At 46.6% G+C, this 26,198-nt stretch overlaps 1 protein-coding gene across 1 annotated transcript; it reads left to right on the top strand.

Moving 5' to 3' along the window:
- The first annotated feature begins 403 nt into the window (after positions 1–403).
- Positions 404–26,162, top strand: LOC134067096 (uncharacterized). Its single transcript, XM_062522174.1, has 6 exons — positions 404–592; positions 745–1,633; positions 15,389–15,598; positions 24,441–24,494; positions 25,487–25,555; positions 25,896–26,162. Exons 1-6 carry the CDS (start codon positions 540–542, stop codon positions 26,160–26,162), a joined length of 1,542 nt encoding a protein of 513 aa, XP_062378158.1. The 5' UTR covers positions 404–539.
- Positions 26,163–26,198: the final 36 nt, after the last annotated feature.

The raw sequence follows: 26,198 nt of genomic DNA, 5'->3' as shown, positions 1-26,198 counted from the left end.
CAGAGTGTACCTGTAGATCAAATAGACTGCTCCACTGGCCACATTAAAATAAAATTATTATTAATCCCTTTACTTGTTTACATGAGAAAAGTTACATTTTTACTAGCTTGTTTAACTAACAGTATACACAAATATTTAATAGCTTGCTTGAGTTGTCCATAAATATGACAAAACAGTAGTGCTACTCTTTAATAAATAAATAAATAAATAACATCTTGTTACAGGTGGGGCTGAAGGACTCAATCCCTGTTGAGCTGGCCCATCACAGCTGTACATGTGTAGCTGGATCAGTGCTCTGTAACCATTGTGTGGCACTACTTTTCCAGTCTGCACATTATTCTCAGCTAGAGATTTCAGTTGTTCCACCAGTGCTGAGCTGTACGGAGAGTGAACAACAGTGGCACAAGCCAAGAACCCTGGCAAGTCTTGGAATAATGTAACAATAATTTCAATACTACATCTACACACACACATCACATATGCTCATCACTGCTTATGGCCTATATTCATAGGGTGTTAAACCAGGTCCTGTCGAGAAGATGGCTGTGAAGTCTGCCAAACCAAAGCAGAGGACCATGGCTGAGGGAGTAAGGTGAGAATTTGGCAAGTAGTTAGTAATCTATTCATGAATGTGTTAAGTCTGCTTTTCTCAATCAAATCAAGGAAACTTTGATTGTTTTGTTTTGTTACTTGTAGTTATGAAATGATGTATCTTAATGGTGTTTCTCAATTTGTTTCAAATAGGTCCACACTGTACAAAGCCATCAGTGGGGAGTTGCTGGACCTGTCCATTCTCAGAGTGTCAGAGATCTACAAAGAGTTCAACCCTGTTTCTGCACCAACCATTTGTACAATGGGTATCACCTGTGAGGTGCCACTAGTGGACTCTGCACTCGGTTTGGTACAAGCAGGCAGTCCCTTGTCATACCAACAACCCAAGGCAAGAAGTCGCCCTGTTGCTCACCATGACGCTCCACCATGTCCAGATTTGCCATTGGCTGGCTGCAGACTGGAGACATCATGCAGTATGTTTGTTTTCACTGAGCATCAACAGCTGCACTTCAAGTCACTTGAGGTTACCTGGGAGATGGCTAAAAAAATAGAGGACGCAACTAGGGGTCAAAGTACATCAGCAGACTGGCATAGACTGAGAAAACCCAGACTCACTTCCTCACATTTTGGCGAAATATGCCATGCTAAACCATGCACCTTAGATAAGATGGCAGACCGGATGCTCAGAGGGGTCCGTCAGACAGCAGCAATGAAGAGGGGTCTCGAAATGGAAGCTGATGCCATTGAAGAGTACTGCAAGCTCAAGAGGGTGAACTACTACCCTTGTGGCTTCATTATACACCCCGACACTCCATGGCTAGGTACATCCCCAGACGGGGTTGTCTTTGACCCAACAGAAAATACTGAATTCGGCCTTGTGGAAATAAAATGTCCAAATGTTAAGAGCTACGTGGATTATCCACATTTGAAAATGAAAGACAGCAACCTGGAATTGAAGCAGGGTCATGGCTACTACTGGCAGGTGCAGGGTCAGCTGCTCCTAACAGGGATGGAGTGGTGCGATTTTGTGGTGTTTGCGGAGGAAGACACCCTGATTCAAAGAATATACCGGGACAGTGGTGTGATGCAAAAAATAAGAGAGAGCAGACTTCTTTTTTTTTTACACATACCTGCATAAATATCTGCTGTAATAAAATGAATTATCAGTGCACAGTAACTTCTAAGAACTGTCTTGTTCTTCTTAATATATGCTCATTATAGTGTGAGGCATTCAAGTGGGTTGTTTTAAGTTAATTTAAATTTGTCAAATTACTAATCAGAAAATATGCACTAAACAGAGTTGTAACACTTTTAGGATTGACCACTTGTCTTAAAGTGTACACAGCAAAGGTGAACCCACACCAATGTTTTGCTAGATGTTATACTAATATAATAACTAATAACAACACAAAGGGAGACTAAGTTACTATAGATTTCAAATAAATAATTTATTAATTTAAAAAGTCAGTAAATGTCAGCCAAAACTAAATTGTGGTGCGAATCAGTATATTGTTTGTAAAAAAAGAAGGAAAATGAGGAAGAGGAGCAGCCAGACATGAAGCAAACAGTCAGATTTCTACCTGGCTCCTATGTTCTCTCCAGTCTTTGACCAGAGGTCCATTTTGGTAGTTGCACAAGATACAAGCTACAGTGAAAAGTTGACTAATGCTCCCTGAAATAGACAAAGGGATTACAGTGTCAAAAAGTTTGTTCTCCTTAACGCGCCTGATTAGCCTTTCAACATGAACTCGCAGCCGCGCGATTGACTGGGTCTCCAGGACGTCCTGTGCTGCCATTTGTTCCTTGTTGGAGCGGAAGGCAGGCCTATGAAGTTTTCCTGGCACAAGGTTGTCCACCCTAAAGCCTTTGTCCACCATCACAGCCATGTCAGGTGACAGGAGAGGTATGATGCCCGACAATCTGAAGAGCTCACGGTCACTGATAGAGCCCCCATAGAGTGCAGAAACAAATGTCAGAGGACCATGTGGTGCCATGCCAATCATGGCCTTGAAGGTACAGTGTGATTTGTAGTGCGAGTACACCTCACTCTGTAGCACAAGAGAGGATGGAGTTTGGCACCGCAGCTCTGTGCAATCAACAATGACCTGAGTGTCTGCATATTCCTTGAACTCAGGAGGTAGGTTGGCTGTGATTTCATCAGGTGTCATCCAGATACACACAGCTCCCAGTACACAGTAAAGAAAGTTGGCCCAGGTTGTGATGATCCTGCTGGCTGTTGTCCGATGGATGTTAAATCGGTGGCCAAGCTCTCTATGTGTGCATCCGGTTGATAGATAATTTAGAAAGAGAAACAACTCATCTATGGGCAGCAACTTAGTTGATCTGTTTGATGTTGTCTTCTCTGCCACAGAGGCCGATGCTTCTCTTGCCACACTTGTCACACGGATCATCCTTGATGTTGCTGGTTCGATGAGCCTCCAAAATGCCATCAGTTGGTCATAAGAATGGAACCTTTAAAACAATAAATGAATAAACCAATGTGAGTGTATGGCCCATATTAATGCAGTACTTCCATAATGACACAATAACAACAGGATTGTACAAAACAAGTTTTATTATTGGATGAAATTTGCTTTTATTAGACCATAAAGTTAGCACTTGCTTATACTAGTGTAGCCTACATAAATATGCTATAAGTGTGTACAAGGAAAAAAAAACATCTCAGATAGATAATTACAAAAGGTAGGCCTGTTGTGGGATAGCCTAAGAATCAATTATGGGCAAACGCTAATTATGAATGAGTAGCCTAAATGACAGCTTAATAAGAAAAGATTACAATATACAATCCAAAACACGTTAATTATGACTTACCTGGTATAAAAACGAATGTCCTCGTCCGATCCTGCAAAGCGCTTCAGTCCAAAACAACTCCGCAGCTGGAGAGCCTGAATGTGAAGTTCGAGCTCCTTTACTTTCTGGCGAAGTGCATCGTTTTCTTCAGCGAACTTATCTGCTACTATTGCTGTTGTAGGAGTAATGCAGTAATCATGATCTGGTGGCAGTGTTGCTACTTCCATCTCTTCTTCTGAGTCGATGTCATGGACAGGAGGAGGGCTATCCGCTCTGGGTCTCCGCTCCCACACGCTCGCCCTCGGTGCCGGTATTTGAAAATTGTTCCAGGAAAAAAGAGCAGGGATGGCCCCTTTCTTCAACCTTCTCAGTTTCCCCGGGTTGTTAACAAAATCCTCCTTTAGGAAATGCCTGCTGCAAACACGACTCTTCTTGCTTGGGGTGAAGTCGTCCCGCCGTACTCTTACCATCCAGTTGGCTCTAATCGACACATCCACTGGAAAGCTATGAAAGCTTATAATACTGTTGTACCTGGACGAATTCGCACATAAGGGTACACAACAATGGAGTGCGGTCTTTTTAACGCGTTGATATGCCAATCGCCTCTCTTTAACCCGAAATCCGCTCATATTGAAAGTTATGTCTGTCGCTACAAAACTAGCGACTCCGGAAAATCCCCATAACAACACGACTAACAGGAAGTTCTCCGTCGGCCACTCAGCACACGGAAGCTAACCGGAAGTTCTATAGTGCACGTAGGCTATTAACTCAGACAGCAGAAACAGAGCACTGGAAAACAGTGTTATGGACAGACAAATGTAAGGCGTTCAGAAGTCCAATCATGGCGGTGGGCATATGATGGTTTAGGGGTGCTTTGGGGGTGGTAGATTGGGAATTTGGACAGAATATGAGAAATCTTGCAGAAAGAAAGCTGTCAGTCCTGTTTGGAACTCCACCCTGTGGATGGCACTTCGGTGGGATCAGTTTACTCCAAAAAGAGGAAAGTGACTCAAGGCGATGCTCCAAACTACACAAGAACCATGTAGGTTAGAAGCAGTCAGCCGGTATTCTATCTGTTATGGAGTGGAATGGAAATTGACCCCTAACTTTTTGAACGCCAGTGTGCATAATTAAATAATGCATTGTTTGTGCTAACATTTTGACTGAAGTTAATTTCGTTAGGCGTCTGTCACAACGTACCACAATATCAGCAATTATACATGACATTGACGAGTGTGCCTGCCAACCACACACAGATATAATGCTAATATGTCACTTAAGCCGTTAATGCGTCACTTACAGATATAGTTGCCGATTTGCAGTGAACTACACACACGTGAAAGGAATCCATGTGGAAAAAAAGTCTAGACTGAGAATGTAATCAGACATGATGATGGTGAGAAAAGATACTTCAGTCTTGATTTTGGGCATTTCATTTTTGGATGTGTGGTTTGGTGTACATTGCAGCAGAGCAATTGCTATTTCAATGCACCGCCTCCTAAAAAAAAAAAAAAGTTATTCCTCTCTACTGAAGGGGAAAAGAGGGAAATTGAGGGAAAGAGAATGCAGCTTGAAGAACGTTCTTGATAAATATAATACTTCCGTCAGTTTTTGTACGCTCCGCACACTTATAAAAGCCCAATTAAGGAGGGGAAAATGTGCATGTTCTCTTTTAGGTGAGTCAGAAAACTGATTATCGCACCATGAGCAGACACCCCAATGTTCAAAGATTACCGCTGTTAAGGCAAATCAGACCGTTTATTCACACTGCCGAGGACTCTCGGGCCCAAATAACTCTAATAAGTGATCGTTTTCACACTTGTTTAGTTTTATAGTGCTCATGCAAAACTACAATACAAGGAGCGGGGGCATGAGGTCTGGCTTGGGTGGGTAGATTTATTTATTTGATATTTTTTTTGGTGAGGGCTTATGAGTAGAGAGTGCTTGCATTCCCATTAATGAGGTGCCTGCATGTACTCAGTCCACAATCACACGGCTTACCCATGCAATCCTGCCCAGCGCTGCCAGGGCCACAGTATCATTGGGAGAGATTAGCACATTTGTCCCTCAATGCTGTCTGTCTGTACAGTCACTCCAACCCCCCTGTGAAGAGAGAGAGGGAGAGAGAGAGAGAGAGAGAGAGAGAGAGAGGGAGGGAGAGAGAGAGAGTCTGATTCAAGCTTTGTCTCCACTTTAACCCCCCCACACCCCCTCCACACACACACACATATACTCACACACACTCTCTCTCTCTCTTTCTCTCTCTCTCTCTCTCTCTCTCTCTCACACACACACACACACACACACCCTCAGACGCATCCTGTCTCCCAGTCCCCAAAAAGCCAAAGCACATAGCATATGAAGGGGCAGGACGAGTAGAGTAGCCGAAGGGGTCAGTCAGGCAGTGGCTGAGAGAGATCATCTTTGATGGCGACCCCTGATGCCCCTCTGCCTCCCCTCCCCACACCACAAACCCCCCCCCCCCCCTCCCCTCCAAACACACACACACACACACACCCTCAGTTCCCAACAGCTGAGCAGGGAGAGGCTCCCTGGCCCTCTGACTGACAGCACTTCTAATTGTATCCACTCACTCATGACAATTTGATTAAAATATTACGCCAAAGTCTCGCTCCCTGTTTGTTCCGTTCCCGCGAATCTAATTTTGATTTAAAAAAGAGAGATTACCTCCAACAAGCATGGCTGGGGATGCCATTAACTCCTACTTAATCTTTATTACCGGTGTGATTTTAACATATGTATGGCTTTCGTCTCGCTCCTTCTGTTTTCCTCCTTATTTTCTGTCCCTGTTCTTCAGTGTTGACTGAAAACGCCATTTTATGGCGCTTTTTTTGATGGCCTGTCACAGAGACCCCCGGCTCAGGAGAGGACGTGTCAAGAACCTTATCTGCCAGAAACATTAGACATACACATATTCACAATCCATGAAAGCACACTGTGCTTTGTGTGTTTGAACACAGATACATCTTCATCCGCGAAAAAATTCTGGTAAACACACATTTTTTTTTAAAGTGATTAATGAAGAAGGGATGGGTATTCCTTTGTGTTAGCACATATTTCGCTTTAGACATCTAAAGACAAAGTCATCTTAATATCTTAATTGAATGTCATAATGTCATCTTAAATCTTAATTGAATGTAATTGAACACAATTATTTGGCAATTAAGTACTGGCTCATAACTCAGAGGTATCTAGAAGGGGAGAAAAAAACAGCCAACATACTCAGTGTTGGGAGCAAATAGCCATGCTTTGTTCTAATGGACTCTTCTTCACCTACATTGTCATCCAACAGCATGCTGGGAAAGAAATATGGAACTCCATCTTTCAGGAATTGCTACAGTGAACGGAGTAAAATAGAGATTGTCCGCCCTTGTTTTAGGTCATCAATTCAATTAGTTCGCCCACCTCTAAGACTACAATAAATCTGAGCGATTCCAGCTCGATTCTGAGGCTCAAACACCACCCATTACGCCTGTAAGCGCTTCTCATGCCTCCTGCGTCGCCCGTAAAAGAAAAATAAATCCAGTGTAATATGATGGGGAGGTGGGGAGAGAGGGACGAGGGAGCACAGCTCAGAGGATTTGAGAGAGAGAGAGAGAGGGAGAGAGAGAAAAAAACACACGTATCATTCACCTGATTTGAATTGTAGGCTCCCTTTTTTGAACCTCTGCCAATTCATTTTGTACATTAAAAATTGGTCAGGGTTGATAAGATTCCATTTTCACGGTTGGCAATGCAGAACTGGCGAAAGAATACAATTACAGACCCCAGAGTAAACTCTCCGAATGTCAACTTGATGTAAATGATCAAGAGCGGGTGAACAAAAGAACAGGCAACTTAAACATCCCCCCTCCCAGCAGTCTGCCCCCCCCCCCCCCACATCGCCCCCCCCACCTCCACCTCACCCCAGCCTAACCTCCATGTCTCCTGTACCCCCTCGCTCTCTCCCTGCCTCGTCCCTATAGTGGCAGTTATGTAAACGGGGATTCTGCTACACTCGGATTTGAAAAGAGAAAACGGCGTGCGGGCTAGACCCATTCCCTACTGTATACTGTATGTTGACACGTCGACGCCATGCATTTCATCCAGACGCGGTTTGTAACCTAATCCACGTCCATCTTTAAATGAGACAAAATATAGTAGACCCGCTCTCACACACACACTCTCTCTCACACACATATACACACACCCTCCCTCCCCCTGCACTATGGTGTGATGTCCATGTTTGTTTATTTATTTATTTTTTGTGGAGTTGAGACATGTACATTTCTTTAGGATGGCGATGGTAGTGAAAAAAAGCCACGCAGTATAGTATAGTCATTTCCATTTAACCTTCTCACCTCTCCAGGCGTATTTAACAAAACAATTCCACCTGTCTGCTTTTAATGGGATTCTTTCGCCTCTTGTGATAAAGACAACCTTATTTTTTCCTTTGGCATAAAATAAGGCAGGGAGACTGAGGGAGATAGGGGAGCTTCACAGTTAGGGCACCGGGGTATGTAAATGTCCTCGGGCATATTTGAATTCAGATGTCAAGCCCTTTGACTCTGGCTGCCATTTTGAGTGCCCTGACTGCCACATCCGGCGCCACCCTTCCATGCCAGGCGAGCAGAAGCATCTGGAAGGCTCGCCGCCTCCTAATTAAAGGGTCGTGTCGTTGGCACATTATCAGACAATATTGGCCTTCCTCTCGCCTCACCTTTCCTTCTGCTCCCTCTGCACGTCACACATACACACACACACACACAAAAATCATCCTCACTTTTTTATGACAACCCACTCACCCACCCACCCACACACACATTCATCACAGATAAACACATGCACATCTACACACACACGCACACACACACACACACACACACACACACACACATCACACATCACACATAAACACATGCACATCTACACACACACACACACACACACACACACACACCCTCACGCTGAATATGCAGCTGATAATGACGCCTGAAAGGACACATTTGCGCATAAATTGCCCGTGTTTCTGTGGCCGCCGTGCTCTTGATTGCTGCGGCAGGCTGGTGCACATGCTAAGGTCATGACGTCTGATGTCGGGGCAGCGGGCCAGCACTGGAGGAGGCCAGAGGTTCTGGGGAATTCATCAAAGGGGCGACTACAACGCCTCATGTTGAGCGAGCTGTCTTCACACTGTTTGCAAGAACAGCCTACAAGTGTTTGTCATCAACTATAACCTACTTACCATATTGATGGTAATACAGACATAGGATGAAGACATTCGAATAGTATAAATTAAACTGGTTAATGGCCATTTACGTAACAACCCTTAAAAATATTGTATCATATATTTTCTAAGGCAGTGTAGTGTGTCAGCAGTAGGAGAGTGTTAAAGGGTTAATGCTCTGGCAGCCAAAGTGTACTGTTGACTAGCAGTTTAACTGAAACAAGTGCACCAGAAGATAAATCTCGTAGCCTGACAGAGAGGTTGACAGAGTGGAAAGTATCCAGAGAATTCTTTACATGGAACAAAGAGAGGGGAGACCCATGGTCAATCTCTCTCTCTCTCTCTCTCTCTCTCTCTCTCTCTCTCTCTCTCTCTCTCTCTCTCTCTCTCTCTCTCTCTCTCTCTCTCTCTTTCTTATACCATATCTCCCACTCTCTCCATCTGTTTCATATAATCCCTTCCTCTCTCTATCCCTCTCTCATCCTATGTCTATCTCTTTCCCTCTCATGTCCCTCTCTTCCATCCTATCTCCTGTCTGTCTCTCTTTCCGCCTTCCTCAACATAATACGTTTACTATCTCTATATGCAAAATGATCCATGAATATTGTATGTTCTGTTTTCTCATTTGTATATTGTGCTTCACAGATATTGCCTAAAACACTTCAAGATATGGTTAAAAAAAAAAAAGATGCTGGACAGATTCCAAAACCAGGACCGCTTAATCCTCTCTTTCACTCTTCGAGCATTACCTCAAAAAAAAGGCACGTTTTGTTTTGAAAGGAATTTTATTTTGATTAGAGCGTCTTTGGTGAGGTTAAAACAAGTTGCTGCGCGTTTCGAAAAACACGGCATTCCGATTTTTATGTCGCTTACGCACGCATCAATATTCATCCTCTTGTCGGCAGCTGCCGTCTGACTTTACGTAACAGCTTCCACTGTGCTAAAACGGTCGCGCCGCTGCTCAGTGTCCCTTTAAACCGAGTCTGTGTATCTTTAAATGGGTCCGCTCTCTCCGGCGAGCGTCAGAGCGTCCGTGTACAGACACGCAGGGAGGGCGCCGTCGACCGCCGCACCACGCCACACCACGCCGGACATCCAGTGGGCGGCGTGGAGAGAGAGAGAGAGAGCGAGCGGGCGTGTTGGCGAGTGACAGGGGCGAACATGGCGACAGGGGAGGCATCATGTAAATAGGACTCGACACCATTTGCGGACTGGAAATGAGGTTAGGCGGCAGAGCCACGCGGCGCGGGATGCCAGGGAGCCGCGCTGACGATCTCTCACCCCCCCCCGACTCCAGAAAACAGCCTCTGACACCCGCGTGGCATGGCCCGTCTCTAATGACCACATGGCCATTTCTGCAAAGATGAAGCAACACGCTCCGACAAGCATCTGATGAGGGGCTCCGGCCGCCGTGCGGCGCGGTGTGGCGCAGGGGCACGCAGAAGGGAAATGGATCGGAAGGGGTTACTTCATTATGCAGCAAATTAGAAAAATTCATAATTTATCATTACACCCAGCCGAAATGCCACCCGACCGAGCCTCGCCCAGTGAAAAACATCACGCGGAAAAAAAAAAAAGAAAAAAGAAAAAACACTGTCAGAGGCCTACAGCAGCCAACGGGCAAAATTAATATGCAAATGTATGCAAGAAATTAAAAAGCAGAATTACACAGGCAAATGAGGTAGCTACACTTGAATTGTTAGGATTATGAATAATTACTGCGAATTTCCTGCTCCTAATATAACTTGTTTTTTGATAAACAAAGACTTAATTATCGAGATGCGCTAGAGAATTTCCGCGGCACTCATTAATCTTGCAGAAAAAACAAGTCCCCGGTGGCCGACGGTAATGAAGAGAGCGTGCCCTGAATCGGCAGAAAGATCAGAGGCACCAGGGTGCCAGGGTAGCAGGAACCAAACGACAGTGCCACTGTCCCTCACGCGTACCCAAGAGTGTCATAACTTCTTCCGCTAACTATCAAAGGGACTTATTTATGCTGGCAACCAAGCCATAAGTCCAATTTTACGAGGCCTGGAGCACTTGAGGGATGATGTGTTGATGCGCTCTGGAAATGCCACTTTTGTCGGCTTCCCCCCGCTTGGTCCCCACTGATAGCGTGCGGTAATGGACCCCAAGGTGGCTGGCAGAGGATGGGAGCCTGGCACGCCGCAGTGCCAACCTATGGGGGGGGTATGAGGAGAGAGGGGGCAGTGGGGGGGTATGAGGAGAAAGGGGGCAGTGGGGGGGAGGGGGGGCAGGCACTTTGGGGACCTGTGCCATAGGTCTTGCGCTGAGTTGGAGTCCGGTGGTGCCAGTGGGTGTATGTGTGTGTGTGTGTGTGTGTGTGTGTGTGTGTGTGTGTGTGTGTTGGTGTGGGGGTGGGGGTGGGGGGTTGGAGAGTCCCCCAGCGGAGTGTGGCGAAGATAAACAGGGACGGGTGGTGCAGATGGCTCTAATGGGGCCTGGAGGTACTGTCTAATCTGCAGGGAAATCAGTAATCTTCCAACCTTTAAAGCCGTCTTGAGACAGACAGACAGGACTTCGGAGGGCTGGGCCACACCACACCACAGCGTACCGCGCCGCACCGCACCACGCCACACCACACCACGCCGCACTACAACTGGAGATCATAAACAAAACAAAGCTGGGCTTGAGGTGCGGGGAGGGAGCGGAGGCGATACGAGACAAGGAGGAGGAGGAGGAGGAGGAGGAGGAGGGGGAGGAGGAGGGGGGAAATGTCAAGGGCACTTGCACGGCGACTGTCACCTGATTACCATCAGTGGTCCCAAATCCCACCCGTGTAATATGACCCCTGCCACTGGATGGCTACGGTGAACCAACTGACAGGACAAAAAAAAAAAGAAAAAAAGATAAACAACACTTCTCACATAAATGTTTGTGTGTAAAGTACACTAAACATCAAGTAGAGCAAATATTACATCTTCTCTACTAGTTTAATGCAACTGGCCCATCTGTTATAATGGCACATGAATGAGTACCATAGGGAATCACTGTGTACTACTGTATTAAACACATGAACTGGATTATCAAGATGTGATCCAGTCTTACCTGCCCTGTAGAGTTGATGCTCCAGTGCTCGAAAGTCGTTCATAAAAACATACTCCCTTTTGCCTTAAGAACCGCAGAGGCCTCTGGGTGGTTCCCTACATGCTGTTTGCATGATTGAAATGATGCAACTAGTTTTCCCATCTCTGCCATTAACTACGTGCAGATTGACTTTGTTGTTGAGGTTTGCTCCTGCAGAGGCAAACACAGACGTGACCCATTCTTGCCGATGCCTGCGGTGTTGTGGTCAGTGGTCTAATAAGGAACATTTCAGCTCAGCCACAAGAGACGCCAACTTATCACGAGTAAATAATACACACATACAGTGAATAAAGTGACTCCCTGTGAAGATGCATCACTGCTAATCTAGTCTAGGCACCACTCTAAGGAGGAAGTCTTTTTTTTTTTAATTCTGCGCACACAGGATCCAAGAAACGCCAGCACAGCAAGAAACTTTTGACAGGAAGCGTTGGCGAAGCTAATGACCAGCATATGAGCCACGGTCCTAATTCAGGGTTTGGGGAGTCCAAATGGGTCCCTGTTGTTTCTCGTGCTGCCCCCCTGCGCAAAATGTCATCTAAGTGGCTGCAAAGTGGCCACTGGAGGTCACGGCGGCTCCGCCATTAATAGGCTACTAAGACCCAATTAAAAGCGTGTTGACCCGGGGGAGTGCGGCCCTGGTGTCCTCCCTCCATATGGGCTTCTGCAAGGGCTTCATTAGAGAGGATGCAGGAGACTGATCTCTGAGGACACCTTGGACACGCAGCCACGGCACCCCCCCCTCGGCCTCCGCCGACGACACCATGCGCTCACTGTCGCACACAAACACACGATTACCACGGCAACAACGCAAACAACAGCCACAGCGGTAGCAGGAACAGTGATGGAGGTGTCAGCGTTAGCACTGAGCAGCAGGCAGGCTCCCTGTGTGAGAGGATGCACATGTATGTAATTAACCTGGGGGATGAAAATAAGAATCTCACGTAACACGCTAAGCGTGTTTGTCCTAGATAACCACAAAAACCGCCGCTGTTGCTGCCGCGCTCCAATCTAGCGTGACCTGGTCTAAACACAAACAAGCAGCACGCCTCCCTGAGCTTTACACTTGATCTAAAGGGCTGACTGCAAACAGGGATTTTTTTTTCTCTCTCTCCCTATACGTCAGCAGCCATCATAAAGAAAATTCTAATGATTGTGGTTCATGAAATCTGAGAATAAATGAGATCTCATACATACTGTATGTATATGAGACGTTATATAAATCCATATGGCATACTGTACATATCCAAGATTTTAGGATCTCACTCAGATCCTAAAAGGACTCTGTGCTGTAATGTGTAGTATGTATGTTCATGTGTGTGTAAATACTGTGTGTATGTATGTATGTACGTATACTGTATGTGGGGATTAAATATAGCGACTTGACTTGTGAGCACTTCAGCCAACACTGATCAGCATCACCCCAAAGCAAATGAATGGCCAGTGTGCACGTAATGGCCTGCATGCTTTAGAACGTCTGACCAAGGTTCTGGAACAAGCCGCAAAGGGTAATGTTGTTTTAATTGGTGGCTGGAGCTCCACGGAAAGCGACAGATTTTCCCAACACATGGTGCGGTTATGTATGAGATGCTCAATGAGTTATAAATGGAATTTATAGCGTCTCCATATGTGATAATGTGATTCCCCAGACACTAAATCTAGGTTATATAGTACCTGGGTGCAGATGTGACCAACCTTCTTATTTTAATTCATTCATACTTGGGTGACTGTGTCCTCCCTAAAAAACACACAAAGCTTAATTTGAGCTTGTGCCTTACTTTTAGGATTATGGAACTGTAACAGTGTGTGTGTGTGTGTTTGTGTGCGTGTTGCTGGTGACTGCTCAGCACATAAATGGGGGGGGGGGGGGGGGTCACACAGACACACACACGCACACACACACACACACACACACACACACACACACACACACACACACACACACACACACACACACACACAGACACACACACGCACACACACACACACACACACACACACACACACACACACACACACACACACACACACACACACACACACACACACACACACACACACACACACACACACACACACACACTCACACACACACACACACACACACATGAGTGTGTGAGGTTGCCCAGGGGCAGAAGGGAGTGGCTTATGGAACGGTTGGTGAGTATGATCAGAGTGACCCATGAGGAGACAAGGAGATTACAGAGTGAGTGAGTGCAGTGTGTGTGAGTGAGTGCTGAGTGTGTGTGTGTGTGTGTGTGTGTGTGAGAAAGAGAGAGAGAGAGAGAGAGAGAATGTGCGTGTTTGTGTGTGTGTAAAAAATGTGTTAGGAGAAAAGGTAGAGGGAAACACCAAGTAGAGACCAAAACATCAGAGAATAAGACAGAGATGGCTTGTTTGTGTATGTATATGTGAGTATATGTGTAATTAGCAAACCAGTGTGTGTGTGTGTGTGTGTGTGTGTGTGTGTGTGTGTGTGTGTGAGAGAGAGAGAGAGAGAGAGAGAGAGAGAGAGAGAGAGAGATCAGCTGGCCCTTGGCTTCAGCCCACTCCTGCCATTGCCAGAGGTTCTTACATCTCAACAAAGCACAACTGCTGTAACAGACTTTCAGCCCGAGAGATCTTGACCTTTGACCCCTGTGGGGAGCATTCTAGTTGGCTGGGTCAGTCCTGATGGCAATGGCAACATTGGATATCAAACTAGCCACATTGTCATAAAAGGTCATTAGGAGGGTATTAAAACTCAATTGGTCCACATGTATCAGCTGTATCAGCTGATCACTAGGGGCCCTATAAAAAATATACTAATTTCACAACAGTATACAGTACTACAGTACATATAGTCGTATATGTATTTAAAACATATTGGGTACTGACAGTCAGTAGAAGTTAACATAGGGAAATTGTTCATGTTTGTTGACTAGAGAAGAGACAAGTGTTACATCCTACATTCATTATACTGTATGTATGTGTTGTGGATGGAGCACCATCAATGGCATACAGTGTGACGGGCCGTTCACATCAAGAATGATAACTATAACAATAAAATATTATTAAAAATATTGTTCTCGTTATTATGAACGACGACGTTCATACATAAACTATAACGATAACAACATGAATAACAATATCAGATCACTTTCAGAGCAATTTTGAGGTTTTTAACACAAGGAGAGAGTAAGCTTATCGTTGGTCAGTGTGGACGCTTTTATCGTTTTAGTTACAGTTATCCTTACAGTTATCGTTCTTGATGTGAATGTCCCTTGAGATGGACATTTTACTGGCTGACCTTTTGTCTATGTACAATAGAGAGTGCTTTAAACACAGTTCATTTATAGGAGCTAGAGGTTCATGTCAAATCAGTTTGATCAACATCATATCTGGTCACTGAACTTCCTGCCTTTTGTCTCAAAAAGTGACTAGCACTCTCTCAGTCAGTTAATGGAACTTCAAAGGACAGACACGTTTTTACACTCAGTGGCAGAGTATCAGCGATATACCATCTTTTAAAACATCCTTCTGCTGTAAAAGCCTCTGCTGACAAGATACGCCTGCCCTCCCCAATGCCACAAAAAAAGACACTTTGAATTTGAACAGTTCAAAGAAAACGCGCTTGCTTGCGTCTCATTCAGGGACTCTGGCTGCACGCCCCTCGGATAACTCCTCCCTGTCCGCGTTGCCGTGGCGCTGCAGGCGAGAGGGCCCGTGAGGATTGGCCGACGCGGGGTTGAGGGAGGAGGCGGCGGCCGGGGCGAGGGAGTCTCGCTGGCGTCCTCGGGGGAGCGGCGCCTCGGGGCCAGACTCAGGCGAGCTTCGGGTCAACAGCGACACGCTATCAGCGGCCTGCGGAGAGACTCGGCTGGAGAGCGCGCCGCTAGCCCGCCACTAAGAGCCCGGCTGATTGTGAATTTATACTCTTATTAAAACTTAACCGCTCCCCCCCCCTCCTTGATCGCTATTCTCTCTTCCTCACGGAAACGCCTGGGCCCAGTGAAACATTCTCTCTCAAAGTAATAATAGATTACAGCAGTCATTTACGTTTTAAAGATTTTTTTTTCTTCTTTTTTTTTCTTTCAAATGAAAAAAAGAAAAAAGAAAAGACCAGAGCACGCAACCTTGTAATCTGCTGCTGTAATGACTCTGCTGTGGCAGATTGTTGAGTTTGTATGGGCCGCTCCCCGAACAAGACCGCAGTCATCACCGCCGAGCCTGCGAGTCAAAACAAACACCATGTGATTGTGAGTCAAGACAACCCTGGCCTGGGATGATTAGCCGTCCCCTTATCCTGCGTGACAAGAACATTAAATAATCAACTTCATTACTCTCAACTGCATGCTGTTTTGCTACCGCCTCCGTGTCCCCTTCGCACTAAAACGGAAAGACACGCGAGTCACAAAGTGTTACGCGCAGGCTTGTGCAGTTTATAAATTTATGAGTAAACTAGTTACGGAGATAGACGGACGGACGGACGGGCAAGGACGAGCAACCCTATTTCCCATCCTCAAAGGGGAAGTAGTACACATATTTAACACTGCAACACCCGGCTGCATGCTGCTCTGTGGATGAATATCACATCATTCGAAATGCATATTGATTCTGCTAATTAATTCCAAATATTTTATAGGACTGTAGAAGAGGGGGGGGGGAAAAACACTCGCTGTGTGTAATTAACTTTTCCCCCTCGCTTTCCTTGTACTCTCCCATTGCTAGCACTTGGTTTATGCCCTGGGTTATTGTGCTTGTACATGTGCATAAGTGAGTGAGTGTGAGAATTGTGTGTGTGTGTGTGTGTGTGTGTGTGTGTGTGTGTGTGTGTGTTGTGCATGTTTTGGACCCGTGTCCCTCTCTCCCAGGAGACGTCGCTGCACAAACCCCTTAATGAAGTCCCACTGAAAGGAGGGAAAAACTGTCTTGTTTTTCCGCGGACGCCTTTTGGGCCAAGAACTTAATTGGAGGCTGAGTATCCAATTAATGCTGAAAGATAGGGGGGAAGCTCACATGGAGAGCATAAGGTGGCAAAACTAATGTTGTTCAGAGGCCTGCGGCAGGGGGACTGGGGGGTGGTGGGGGGGGGCGTTGGTGTGGAGGGTTGGCGTGGGTTGTTAAGGTAGAGCCGAGCTCTGGGAGTGTCTCAACGGGTCCATCGTTTAGCCAAGTAGCCAAGAGACGCTCGATACCTGGGGACATTGATCATTTAGACCCTTCTCTCTCTCTCTTCCTTTCTCTCTCCCTCTCTCTCTCTCTCTGTATGCCTGCTTGTGTCCATCTGGTCTGGTGGCTGGAGAACAACAGAAGCAGCGGTGCAAACGAGGGGGCATTAAGGCAGCGCACTGGTACACAAACAAAGCGTGATGTCCTTTTGCGAGAGCAGCATCTAGGTCATAAACAAGCGCGGTGGCGGCGGGGGACGGCCGGCGTGGCTCCTGCGGAGGGGGGGAAATCTCATGAGTGCCAGGGGGACGGGGAGTCCCTCAATCCCTTCTTCATTAAAACGAAATAAAAAAGCCAGGCCATTTATCTCTCTACCCCTCCCCACCCTCCATCCCTCCATCCACCCCCCCAACCCCCCACCCCTCCACCGCCCCCCCCCCCCCCCCAAAGCCATAAACACAAATAGGTTCACTTTCCTCCCTTTACTCTCCCGCTCCGTGGCATAGATCATTGTGAATAAATGTCCGGCGGTGGCGATCCGCCGGATTAAATTGCGACGTTAAGAATTGTTAGATCAGCAAGGTCATCAGAGAGAATGCAGAGTGATGGCTGTTGCGGACTCGGGGGCCGCTAACTGACTTGTTAACTTCCCAGCGGAGAGAGAGGCCGGGGCTATATTTGGCGCCGCAGCGCAGGGAAAGCGCCTCCCAGTTAAATATGACGTTAGGCGACAGCAGCTCGGGAAGCTGTTACTGGTCCACGGACAGATTTCCCCAGATGAAATAACGGTCATCTCTGCATATTGGGCTTTGGGCTTATTAAGTGAACAAAGACATGAAGAAGCCAAGGGTGGAGGGCTGGGTTGCTAAAGGGTGGGAAAGCTAGGGAGCAGAGTCGGGTGGAGTGGGAGTGGGGGTGGGGGTTGGACACCCCTCCAAAAAAAAAATTAAAAAAAAATAAACGCTTTTCAGCAAGGTCCTCAAATAACAAGCAGGCAGTAGATCATTGTGTCTGTTATTAATTGGATTACAATTAGCCAGATTTAACCTTATTAATGAAGCCTCGGCTCAGATGGCGCTCTCCGTGGCGCCTCCTCCACTCCAGAGTGCCACAGAAGGGTCTTGGGTTGGAGAGAGAGGAAGCTTGCAGGGGCTGACAGTGACAAATCATCGCTAAATTACAATAACTCGCAGCTAGGCTATAGGCAGGACATGGGGTTGGGGTTGGGGTTGGGGTTGTGGAGGGAGTGGAGGGTGTAGGCTTTGAGGAAAAGCATCATAGGGATATTGTCAATAAGTCTAGAGCAGGAAGAGTTGGAGTAAGTGTGACTGTTTTTTCTTAATCCCTAGGCCCCATTGGTGAGTAACGTTAGAAACATAAATACTACACAACATACAAGACAACATGGACCATTAGAATCAATGGGGTAACTGATGAGACAGTACTGCATATATCCTGAGGCTATACGTCTGTTCTGCTTTTTGAAATTTCTGAGAGAAAAAGGGACTGTTATATTGTAGTATTTACTGAGGAGATAGCGGAGGATATTCTGGCTTTCGCACCTACCACATACATGTGTTTGTGGTGGAACTGGCTCGGTATGGAGTGATATGACGTCTACTGTTGCACGTTACCAAGGGCACAGTAACCAGGGTACACACACACACATGCACACAAGAGCAAAAAAGAAGATGAATATACTGTCGATAGATAGCATATCATGTTATGTGAAGCCACATATTGTAGTAGCCACACTATAGGCCACGGCGCATACAGCATCAACAGTGTACACACTAAAAATATGTTGAGCAGTTTCTTATGTAGGAAACAGTATTTATGAAGATACCAGGCTGGGAAAACATGCACACCTCTGCATGCACCTTACAGTCAATGTGTATTTTGCAGGCAGTGACACCAAGAGGAGCTAATGTTGATGCAAGACAAATTATTCAGGTATCAATCATTGTATCGTGGTACAAATAATAATGTATTGTGTTGCCATATTACTGCCGTACTGTAACTGAAATATCAATGCAGCTGTCAGTTGTATGGCAAGTGATGACTTCAGTGTACACTACCAGCCAAAAACTGCAAAAGGTTTCTCCAATGTTTTCTCAGTTAACCTGAGAAATGATATCAGATGAGTAAATAGAATATGCCTGTGGAACATTGGATGAATGGTTGCTGATAATGGCCAATGTAGATATTACATTAAAGATTGGTCATTTCTTTTTACAACATCCAAGAACCCTTTTGGAATTATGTAAACTCATAATGTAATCTGAAAACTGCTGCCCTGATTAAAAAAGAAAACCCAATGCTAGGTGACCCCAAACTTTTGACTGGTAGTGTATTTAACTGCTTAGAGGTCAGTATTAAAGTTTGTTTTGCAACACTCTCAGGCAGGTCTTTACAGTGTTGGCAAAGTAATTGCCTGTATACTCGTATTGACACCATGCAAGAACGATAGTCTTGATAATAATAAAACAAAATCTATTTAAGCAAGTGGCTTACCAAAGTTTTTGGAGAAAGTCAAAACAACAACAATGGACACATCTGCCTCAGTGTTTGATTGGAGTGAATTTAATTTGTGTTTGATTTTGAAGTGTTTTTCTGAGTCTTATCAAGGCCCAGTCTAAGCCTAAGAGGTGTTTTCCATTCAAATGCCCCTTTCTCAGGGATTGCATATTAATACAGTGAGACATTCAGTGTCTATGGAACTGAGATTGCTTCGTAATTCAACATGGTACTGTATCTTGGATGAACCAAAGTGTAAAGAGGAATGTGATGAACAAAGTCAACCAGGCAAATTGAATTGTGCAGCCTGTATATTTTAACCCGATGCTACGGTGTACATCCATGATCCTGGTCCTGTCTTTAAGGTCCCGCAACATCCTCCCTTTCACCTCGACCCCTTTACATACCGTGGTCAGTGTGTATAAAGAGGTCACCGCCTCACAAACTTGACCATCTCATGTAATGTCACGACAGTTTTATTTATTTATTTATGAACGTTTTTTTTCACTGCCGTCCTTCTTCCCTGCTTTGCCTTCCCATAGTCTCCCAGCTAAGTTCAGGATGCCCTCGTTTGAATGACACCCTATTATTTCCGCCGAGAGGGCCGGGAGTCCTTTGGACTTGCACTTCAACTTGACCCCGGCGATGCCTGGATCAGATATCAAAACACACAGCCATCTGGGCCCGGGCCTGGCCCTCTGGGTGCCCAGGAGCACAAGGTTAATATCATACGGTTAGGGAGCGGCAATGGAGACTGCAATTATCTTCAATTCCAGGACAGAAAATCCTATTATTTGATCCCGGCTTTGACAGATGGAGGGGCAGCCACATCCTCTCCCATTCCAGCGGAAGCCAATCTGGTGACTGGAGCCGGGGGTAGGAGAAGGGGAACAGAATGGTGGGAGAGGGCAGAGGGGGCCGCAAAGGTTGGGTATCCCTTTATTTATTTATTTTTTTAGAAGTGGGGTGTGTGTGTGAGAGAGAGTGAGTGTGTGTGTGTGTGTGTGTGGGGTGGGGGGGGCAGCCTATGAAACCCGATCCAGGGACCTGGTGGCTAATTTTGTCTCCCCGTAGCCAGACTCACACACAGCACAAAGGGATCCGCACAGCCGTTTGAGTAGCATGCTGCTGCGGGGGAAACCGACAGATGACGACGATGTCCTGAGAAAACGCTCCCGGGCCACTAATGGCTGAGAAAATGGCAATGCGCAGATTTACATCAGCACTCTTGGTTATTGAGATACAAGGGGTCTCTCTCTTTTTTTTTTCTCTTCTAATAATGTGCTGTTCAATTTGAACTCATAATAAGCAATACAATGTTTCTTTGAAGTAACACAAAGAAGTACACACTTGGTTATTGTGATCCAAGCGTCGTTTTCAGTTTGATCCAAACATACTGTATGCTGTTCATATTTCAAGTCCAAATATGCAATACATGAAATCCTGAAATGAAGACAGAGGCACACTGTAGATGATGACTCATTCTTTTTCCTGCTCTCCATTTTCTGAGAATATTTGGAGGCAACTGCAGGTCTTCAGAAGCACACCAAGGATAGTTATCAGTGTTTCCATAGGCTCTACTCCACAAACGGTCCACAATAAACTGCCAAAAATTAAGGGTGCGTTCACACAAAACCGTGGCGTTTGGTCCAGACTGGAGTTCATTTGGACCGATGGTTCGATGATTTTTTGCTGATGTGAACGGAGTCCGGGTGCGGACCAGGGTCTGCTAGAAAACAATGGTCTGGGGTATGGTTCATTAGAACTCTGCTCCAAAATCAGGGAAAAAAAATCATTTTTGAGACATTGCCAAGCGATATTGGTGGAAAGAAGCTAGTGTCTATGACATAAACGGGCCCAGGTTCGCAAACAAAAATGTAATGAACGAAACTCTGTCAGGGCTATGGGAATGTTAATAAAGTCAGAGATATTGTGAGTCTCTAACAATCACAGTTCATTAGATATTACAATTACCAAAGCTCAAAATGATTGAATGAAAATAACTGCTAAGTTGTCCTGTTGAGTTAAATGTTGGTTTTACCACTGAAATGTCACTCATTGTGGAGTGCTTTCACAGGTTGGCCAAATGCACATGTAAAAGTAGTCCAACGCAGAGACGCAGAGGCACTCAAACAGAAGGCAGGACTCATAAGGAAGCCCTGTCCCCGAAGACCTTACCGAGGCTGACCACAGTAATGTAGCAGCCCACCAGAAGCCCGCCGTGACATTGTTCTGCGGCCCGCGTTTGGGACATTGCCTTGGGCTTGCTGCTGGCCGCCGTGTTCAGTGAACGAGCACAACTCCCAACTGGCCCGCTGCCCCGAGCTACGGCAGGCCCCAACCACTAGTCTAACGGACCGCTGCTGCAGGGGAGCGTGCCGGCCAGACGCCGTCCTGGCTTTTAGGCAGTCAGAGCAACAAACAGTTCTGCTACCCCCACACACCACCACCCCAAGTTTGCCCCCTCGCTGGGGACACATGGGACTGGAGCGTGGAAGCTGCCCCGAGATGACAGGGGGAGAGGAGGCGAGGGCTCGAGAAAGGGCTGGTTATTCTCGCCGAAGAGGCCAGACAGAAAACGGCATCGCTGCGCCATTAAAGGCACTCCATCAAGAGCGTAATGGGCGCCCCGTTAATAAAAATGTTACTCGCTACCTTGTAAATCGGCTGATAAATCGCTCGCCGTGTTTGTTTTGTCTTAATGGTGCACCCACCGTGAAGTCCATTAGACAGCGTGACCTAATTTAAGACTCGTCGCACACTGCGCATCGGAGCCGAGCGTTTAGCAGCCAGCGTGCTTTTGATATTGCGTAAAAAAGACAATGATCGAGTGGTAACGGGGCGTGACACAAGTTTGAACATCCTCTTTAGGACCCCACCCCCCCTCCTCCTCCCCCCCCTCCCCTTCATTAGAATACCCAACCCGACGCTTCAGCGCAGATCTACAAGCGTGTGCACAGGACACGTGTCCGTGTCACATTAATTAAGACGTCCTCTTGTTCCACCGCCTCTGTGGTGTCGCCAACAGTTACACTGGCCATGTTTGGCAGTCTTCACTTGTCCGAAAAATGGAGAGGGTTATTGGGGAGGGGGCGGGGGGGGTGGAGGGTCATATGCATTGAGACTGAGTGGAAGGATGGGAAGGATCTAGAATGAGTTGGGGTGGAGTGGGGTGTGTGTGTGTGTGTGTGTGTGTGGGGGGGGGGGGGGGGTGCGGGGGTTGGCGGGTTGAGATACTCACTACAGAGAGCTGGGAGTAGCAGATCTCGTCTACCACTGATGAACATGTCTTTTTGATGACCACTAAGCCCACTCGCTGCTCCTGCCAAGGCTAAATCGAATTAAAGCCCTTCAATTTGGCCCACGGACAGAGTTTTGGCACTTTCGTCTTGGAGAAGCCTCACGCCCGGAGGACACGAGAGGCATTACTGAGACGGCCTTCCTCAGCCATTCCTCAAGTTCCACACACACACACACACACACACACACACACACACACATGTACACACATGCACACACACAAACGCACACACACACACACACACACACACACACAGAGCCAGTGGCACAGGCAGTGTCCCCAAAGAAAAAGAAAAAAACCCTGCTTATTTTCCTGTGTCCCCCCCCAACCCCCTCTCTCTCCCCCCAAAAAAGGGAGAAGGGGGAGAAAAAAAAGAAATTAAACGTGTATCTACATTTTATCATGTCTGGTATCGCCTTTGAAAATTGCAGGTAGTGGAGTGTTTAACATTCTCTTGTCAAGCACACCCCTGCTGGGACCATAAATGCCTGTCCAGTTTTTCTCTCAGCGGCAGCGGCAGATTAGAAACAGCGGGAGGACGGTGTAGTGTGAATACAATACCGATAAGAACGTGTGTCCTAGCCTCTCTGCTACGCCTCGGCTCCGCCAATGTGAGAACCTGCTGTTTTCTAATATTTACACACAACTAGAATCGCAAATGTACCATAACTGCACTGAAAGAGGCCCCCTTTCTCTCCCCTCCCTTCTCTCCTCCAAAAAGTCTGCGTATTCTTTTGTTTGTAGGGTTTGGGTGTGTGTGTGTGTGTGTGTGTGTGTGCATGCAGGAGTGTTGAACGTAGGTGAATTGTTGGGGATGGGCAAAAAGTATTGCAGAAGTAAATAAGAACGAAATAAGAGTGAAATTCATTTTGCGGCATCACCCTCAGCCACAAAAAAAAACGAGTGAAAAACAAAAGGACAGAAAACTCTGTGTGGCTGCTAGATCAAGAATGTTAACAATAAAAGGCCTAGAAAAATACGACAGTTGAAAGAAAGAAAAAAAAAGACCTACATTTTAGACTGTCATTGACAGAGCTAAACAATGCTTGATCAACAATTGTAATTCACATATATTTCAGGCACTACAAAGCAAGCATGAATCATTATGATGCACCTAACTGTTCTGCAGACCCGTACAAAAGTGGCTTAAGTTTTCTTAAGCATCGAGTTTTGTTTACCTTTAGTTCGTTATTCACTTTGAACAACTACTCAAGACCAATGAAGGGAGACACATGGACAAAACAAACAAACAAACAACACACAACAAAGCCACCATGGGCAGGCAAGCAAGGCTTAAAAAAAAAAAAAATCCAGCTAAGCGTGCGTCTGCGCACGCACTTGGAAAACAAAGACACCTGTTCACCTTTCCCAGAGGATAACATTAACTTTCCTGTGCCACCGAACTCATTATTTGACCACATTCGCTTTGCAACGCACCACGGAACCAACAACAGTCAGTCAATAACAAACAAAACTCAGCACCACCACTGAATTTAATCTACCCAAATGTTGACATCCATATTATAAAAAGGTTCACGGGGGTGGAGGACCCAAAAGCTCAAAAAAGCTGTTGGGAGACATTTTCAGTCCGGCGTGGAGTCCACAGCTAAAGCCCCTGCAGCAACAGGGAGACTCGGAGCGAGAGAGTGGATATAAACGCCAGTCAATCAATGACCACAACTGGGCACAACAAAATTGTGTCTCCCCTTCCTAGGTCTCAGGCTGTGGAGGGAACAGGTGGTAATGTTGTGTTTAAGTGTTGTTGCTGCTCCCCAGCCCGCCTTCCCTACCCCTACCTACCCCACCCCACCTCCCCCATCCCCCATCACGGTGCTATCATTATGTGCTACTGCCCCCTGCTGAGAAACGATGGCTGTGCGCCCCCAAGGTCAGAGCCGAGGAAGGGGAGGAGAGCGCACGGGGGTGGCGCTTTAGTGCACGCCACCCTGCCGATCAATTCCGGTGCCACCGGCGGGGCTCCCGCGGCTCGGGCACCGAAAAACAAACATTAAGAGAAACATCTTCCCCCTGCGTGCGGCCCTGGCGGGGGGAGGCTAGGCCATCTAACGAGAGCTAACAAGGCAATGAGCACAGCGCCACTGAAGTGCCACTGGGCAATGCCAAAGTGGAGGCGAGGGAGGGCTGAGGGGAGAGGACCAGAGGTAATGCGGATTTCCATGGCAGGGTTTTTTTTTTGTTTTTTTTTTTCACTTCGTATCACCCCCCCACTACACACACACACTTTGTTACAGATCAGCTACTTCTGCCCAAATTGAAGGGGCAGTTTCCAAGTACCCATCAAAGTGCTGGACTGGCATGACCCTAAGCACAGGGAGGGCATGTTTTTTTTTTTTTTTTCTTGAAATGGAGGAACTGGAGGACCAATTGCTTTAATTTGGGATGGTTTGGCGAATAATGTCAGTTAATTTGCTGCCCTGCACATCAGTTGTAATTACTTGTGCCCTTCGGACAGAGCCTGGGAGAGCAGAGCACGGAAGAGAGTGGCATGACCCGTCAGCCTCAGTTTAACACAGAAGCCGACGCAAAGCCAACATAATAAAACCCCACGACTGATGAATCCCGTCCTCGTCATCCATCCCACTGACATTAGATGAAACTGCTCTGCCAATATTGCCAACGAGCAGCAGCCACACCAAAATGTATATTTGTTCCTTGTTGACTGCTCATAAGACAATCACCTCTGCGTTTGGGATTGACAATAACACGCGGCGCTTGCTACCCCTGAGGGCTGGAGCCGGCTCATGTATATGGATTCTCCACCTCATCAGCGCGCTGCCTTTGATCCCTGTGTGACATTTCAGATCGGAGATGATAACAGAGCCTCAATGGCATTAGGGCTCCACTGCAAGACTGCCGTAGAGAAACGCAAGGTGAGAAATTCCTCCCGTGTCTAAATATATATATATATATATATATATATATATATATATATATATATATATATTATTTTAAGTAACCTGACAAAAGTTAGCAGGTGAAACGGCTACGTGTAACTTTTAATGAAGACTCTGAGACGTGCCGAGCCGGAGAGAACATCGCCTCGAACTCAGGACACCGATTCAAAACAGCGAGTGACACGGAAAAGCCCGACCCAAGCGTTCCACTTTCGTCAACTCCGTGATCAAATGGCGGCGGAGCAGAGAGGTGCAGCAGCGATCCGGCGCCCCACGTCCCTGATGTACTCGTTCGCTCGCGCTCTCTCTCTCTCAGCTCTCTCCGCTCTCTGCGGTGCCACGCGACGTCTTTACCCGCCTCAGCACAGGTATCAAAGCCCCGGCTCACCGCGCCCAGAGATGCCGCCGCAACGGCAGCCTGGCGACGGCTTTCATGGCAGGAAGAAGAAGGGAAGAAGAGGAGGAGGAGGAGGAGGAGGAGGTGGCAGTGGAGGAGCTACGAGTGCTCATGGAGAGAGAGCTCCTTTGGGGATTTCCTTATCGAGGGCAGAGCAGTCCCCCAGAGCTCAACCTCATCCTCTGATTATTCAAAGCATTACAAAGGGAATGAAAATAACTC

Source organism: Sardina pilchardus, chromosome 20 (genome assembly GCF_963854185.1).
Source record: "Sardina pilchardus chromosome 20, fSarPil1.1, whole genome shotgun sequence".
Taxonomy (NCBI): domain Eukaryota; kingdom Metazoa; phylum Chordata; class Actinopteri; order Clupeiformes; family Clupeidae; genus Sardina; species Sardina pilchardus.
This window is presented reverse-complemented; position numbering and strand designations above follow the sequence as displayed.

Bases quoted from the DNA above. Each gene is read 5' to 3' on its own strand.
- LOC134067096 (XM_062522174.1), top strand. From the start codon at position 540: ATGGCTGTGAAGTCTGCCAAACCAAAGCAGAGGACCATGGCTGAGGGA. The intron at 1,634-15,388 runs GTGATGCAAAAA...GTGGCGCTGCAG, and splicing joins GAATATACCGGGACAGTGGT to GCGAGAGGGCCCGTGAGGAT. The intron at 24,495-25,486 runs GTGCTATCATTA...GTGACATTTCAG, and splicing joins CTCCCCCATCCCCCATCACG to ATCGGAGATGATAACAGAGC.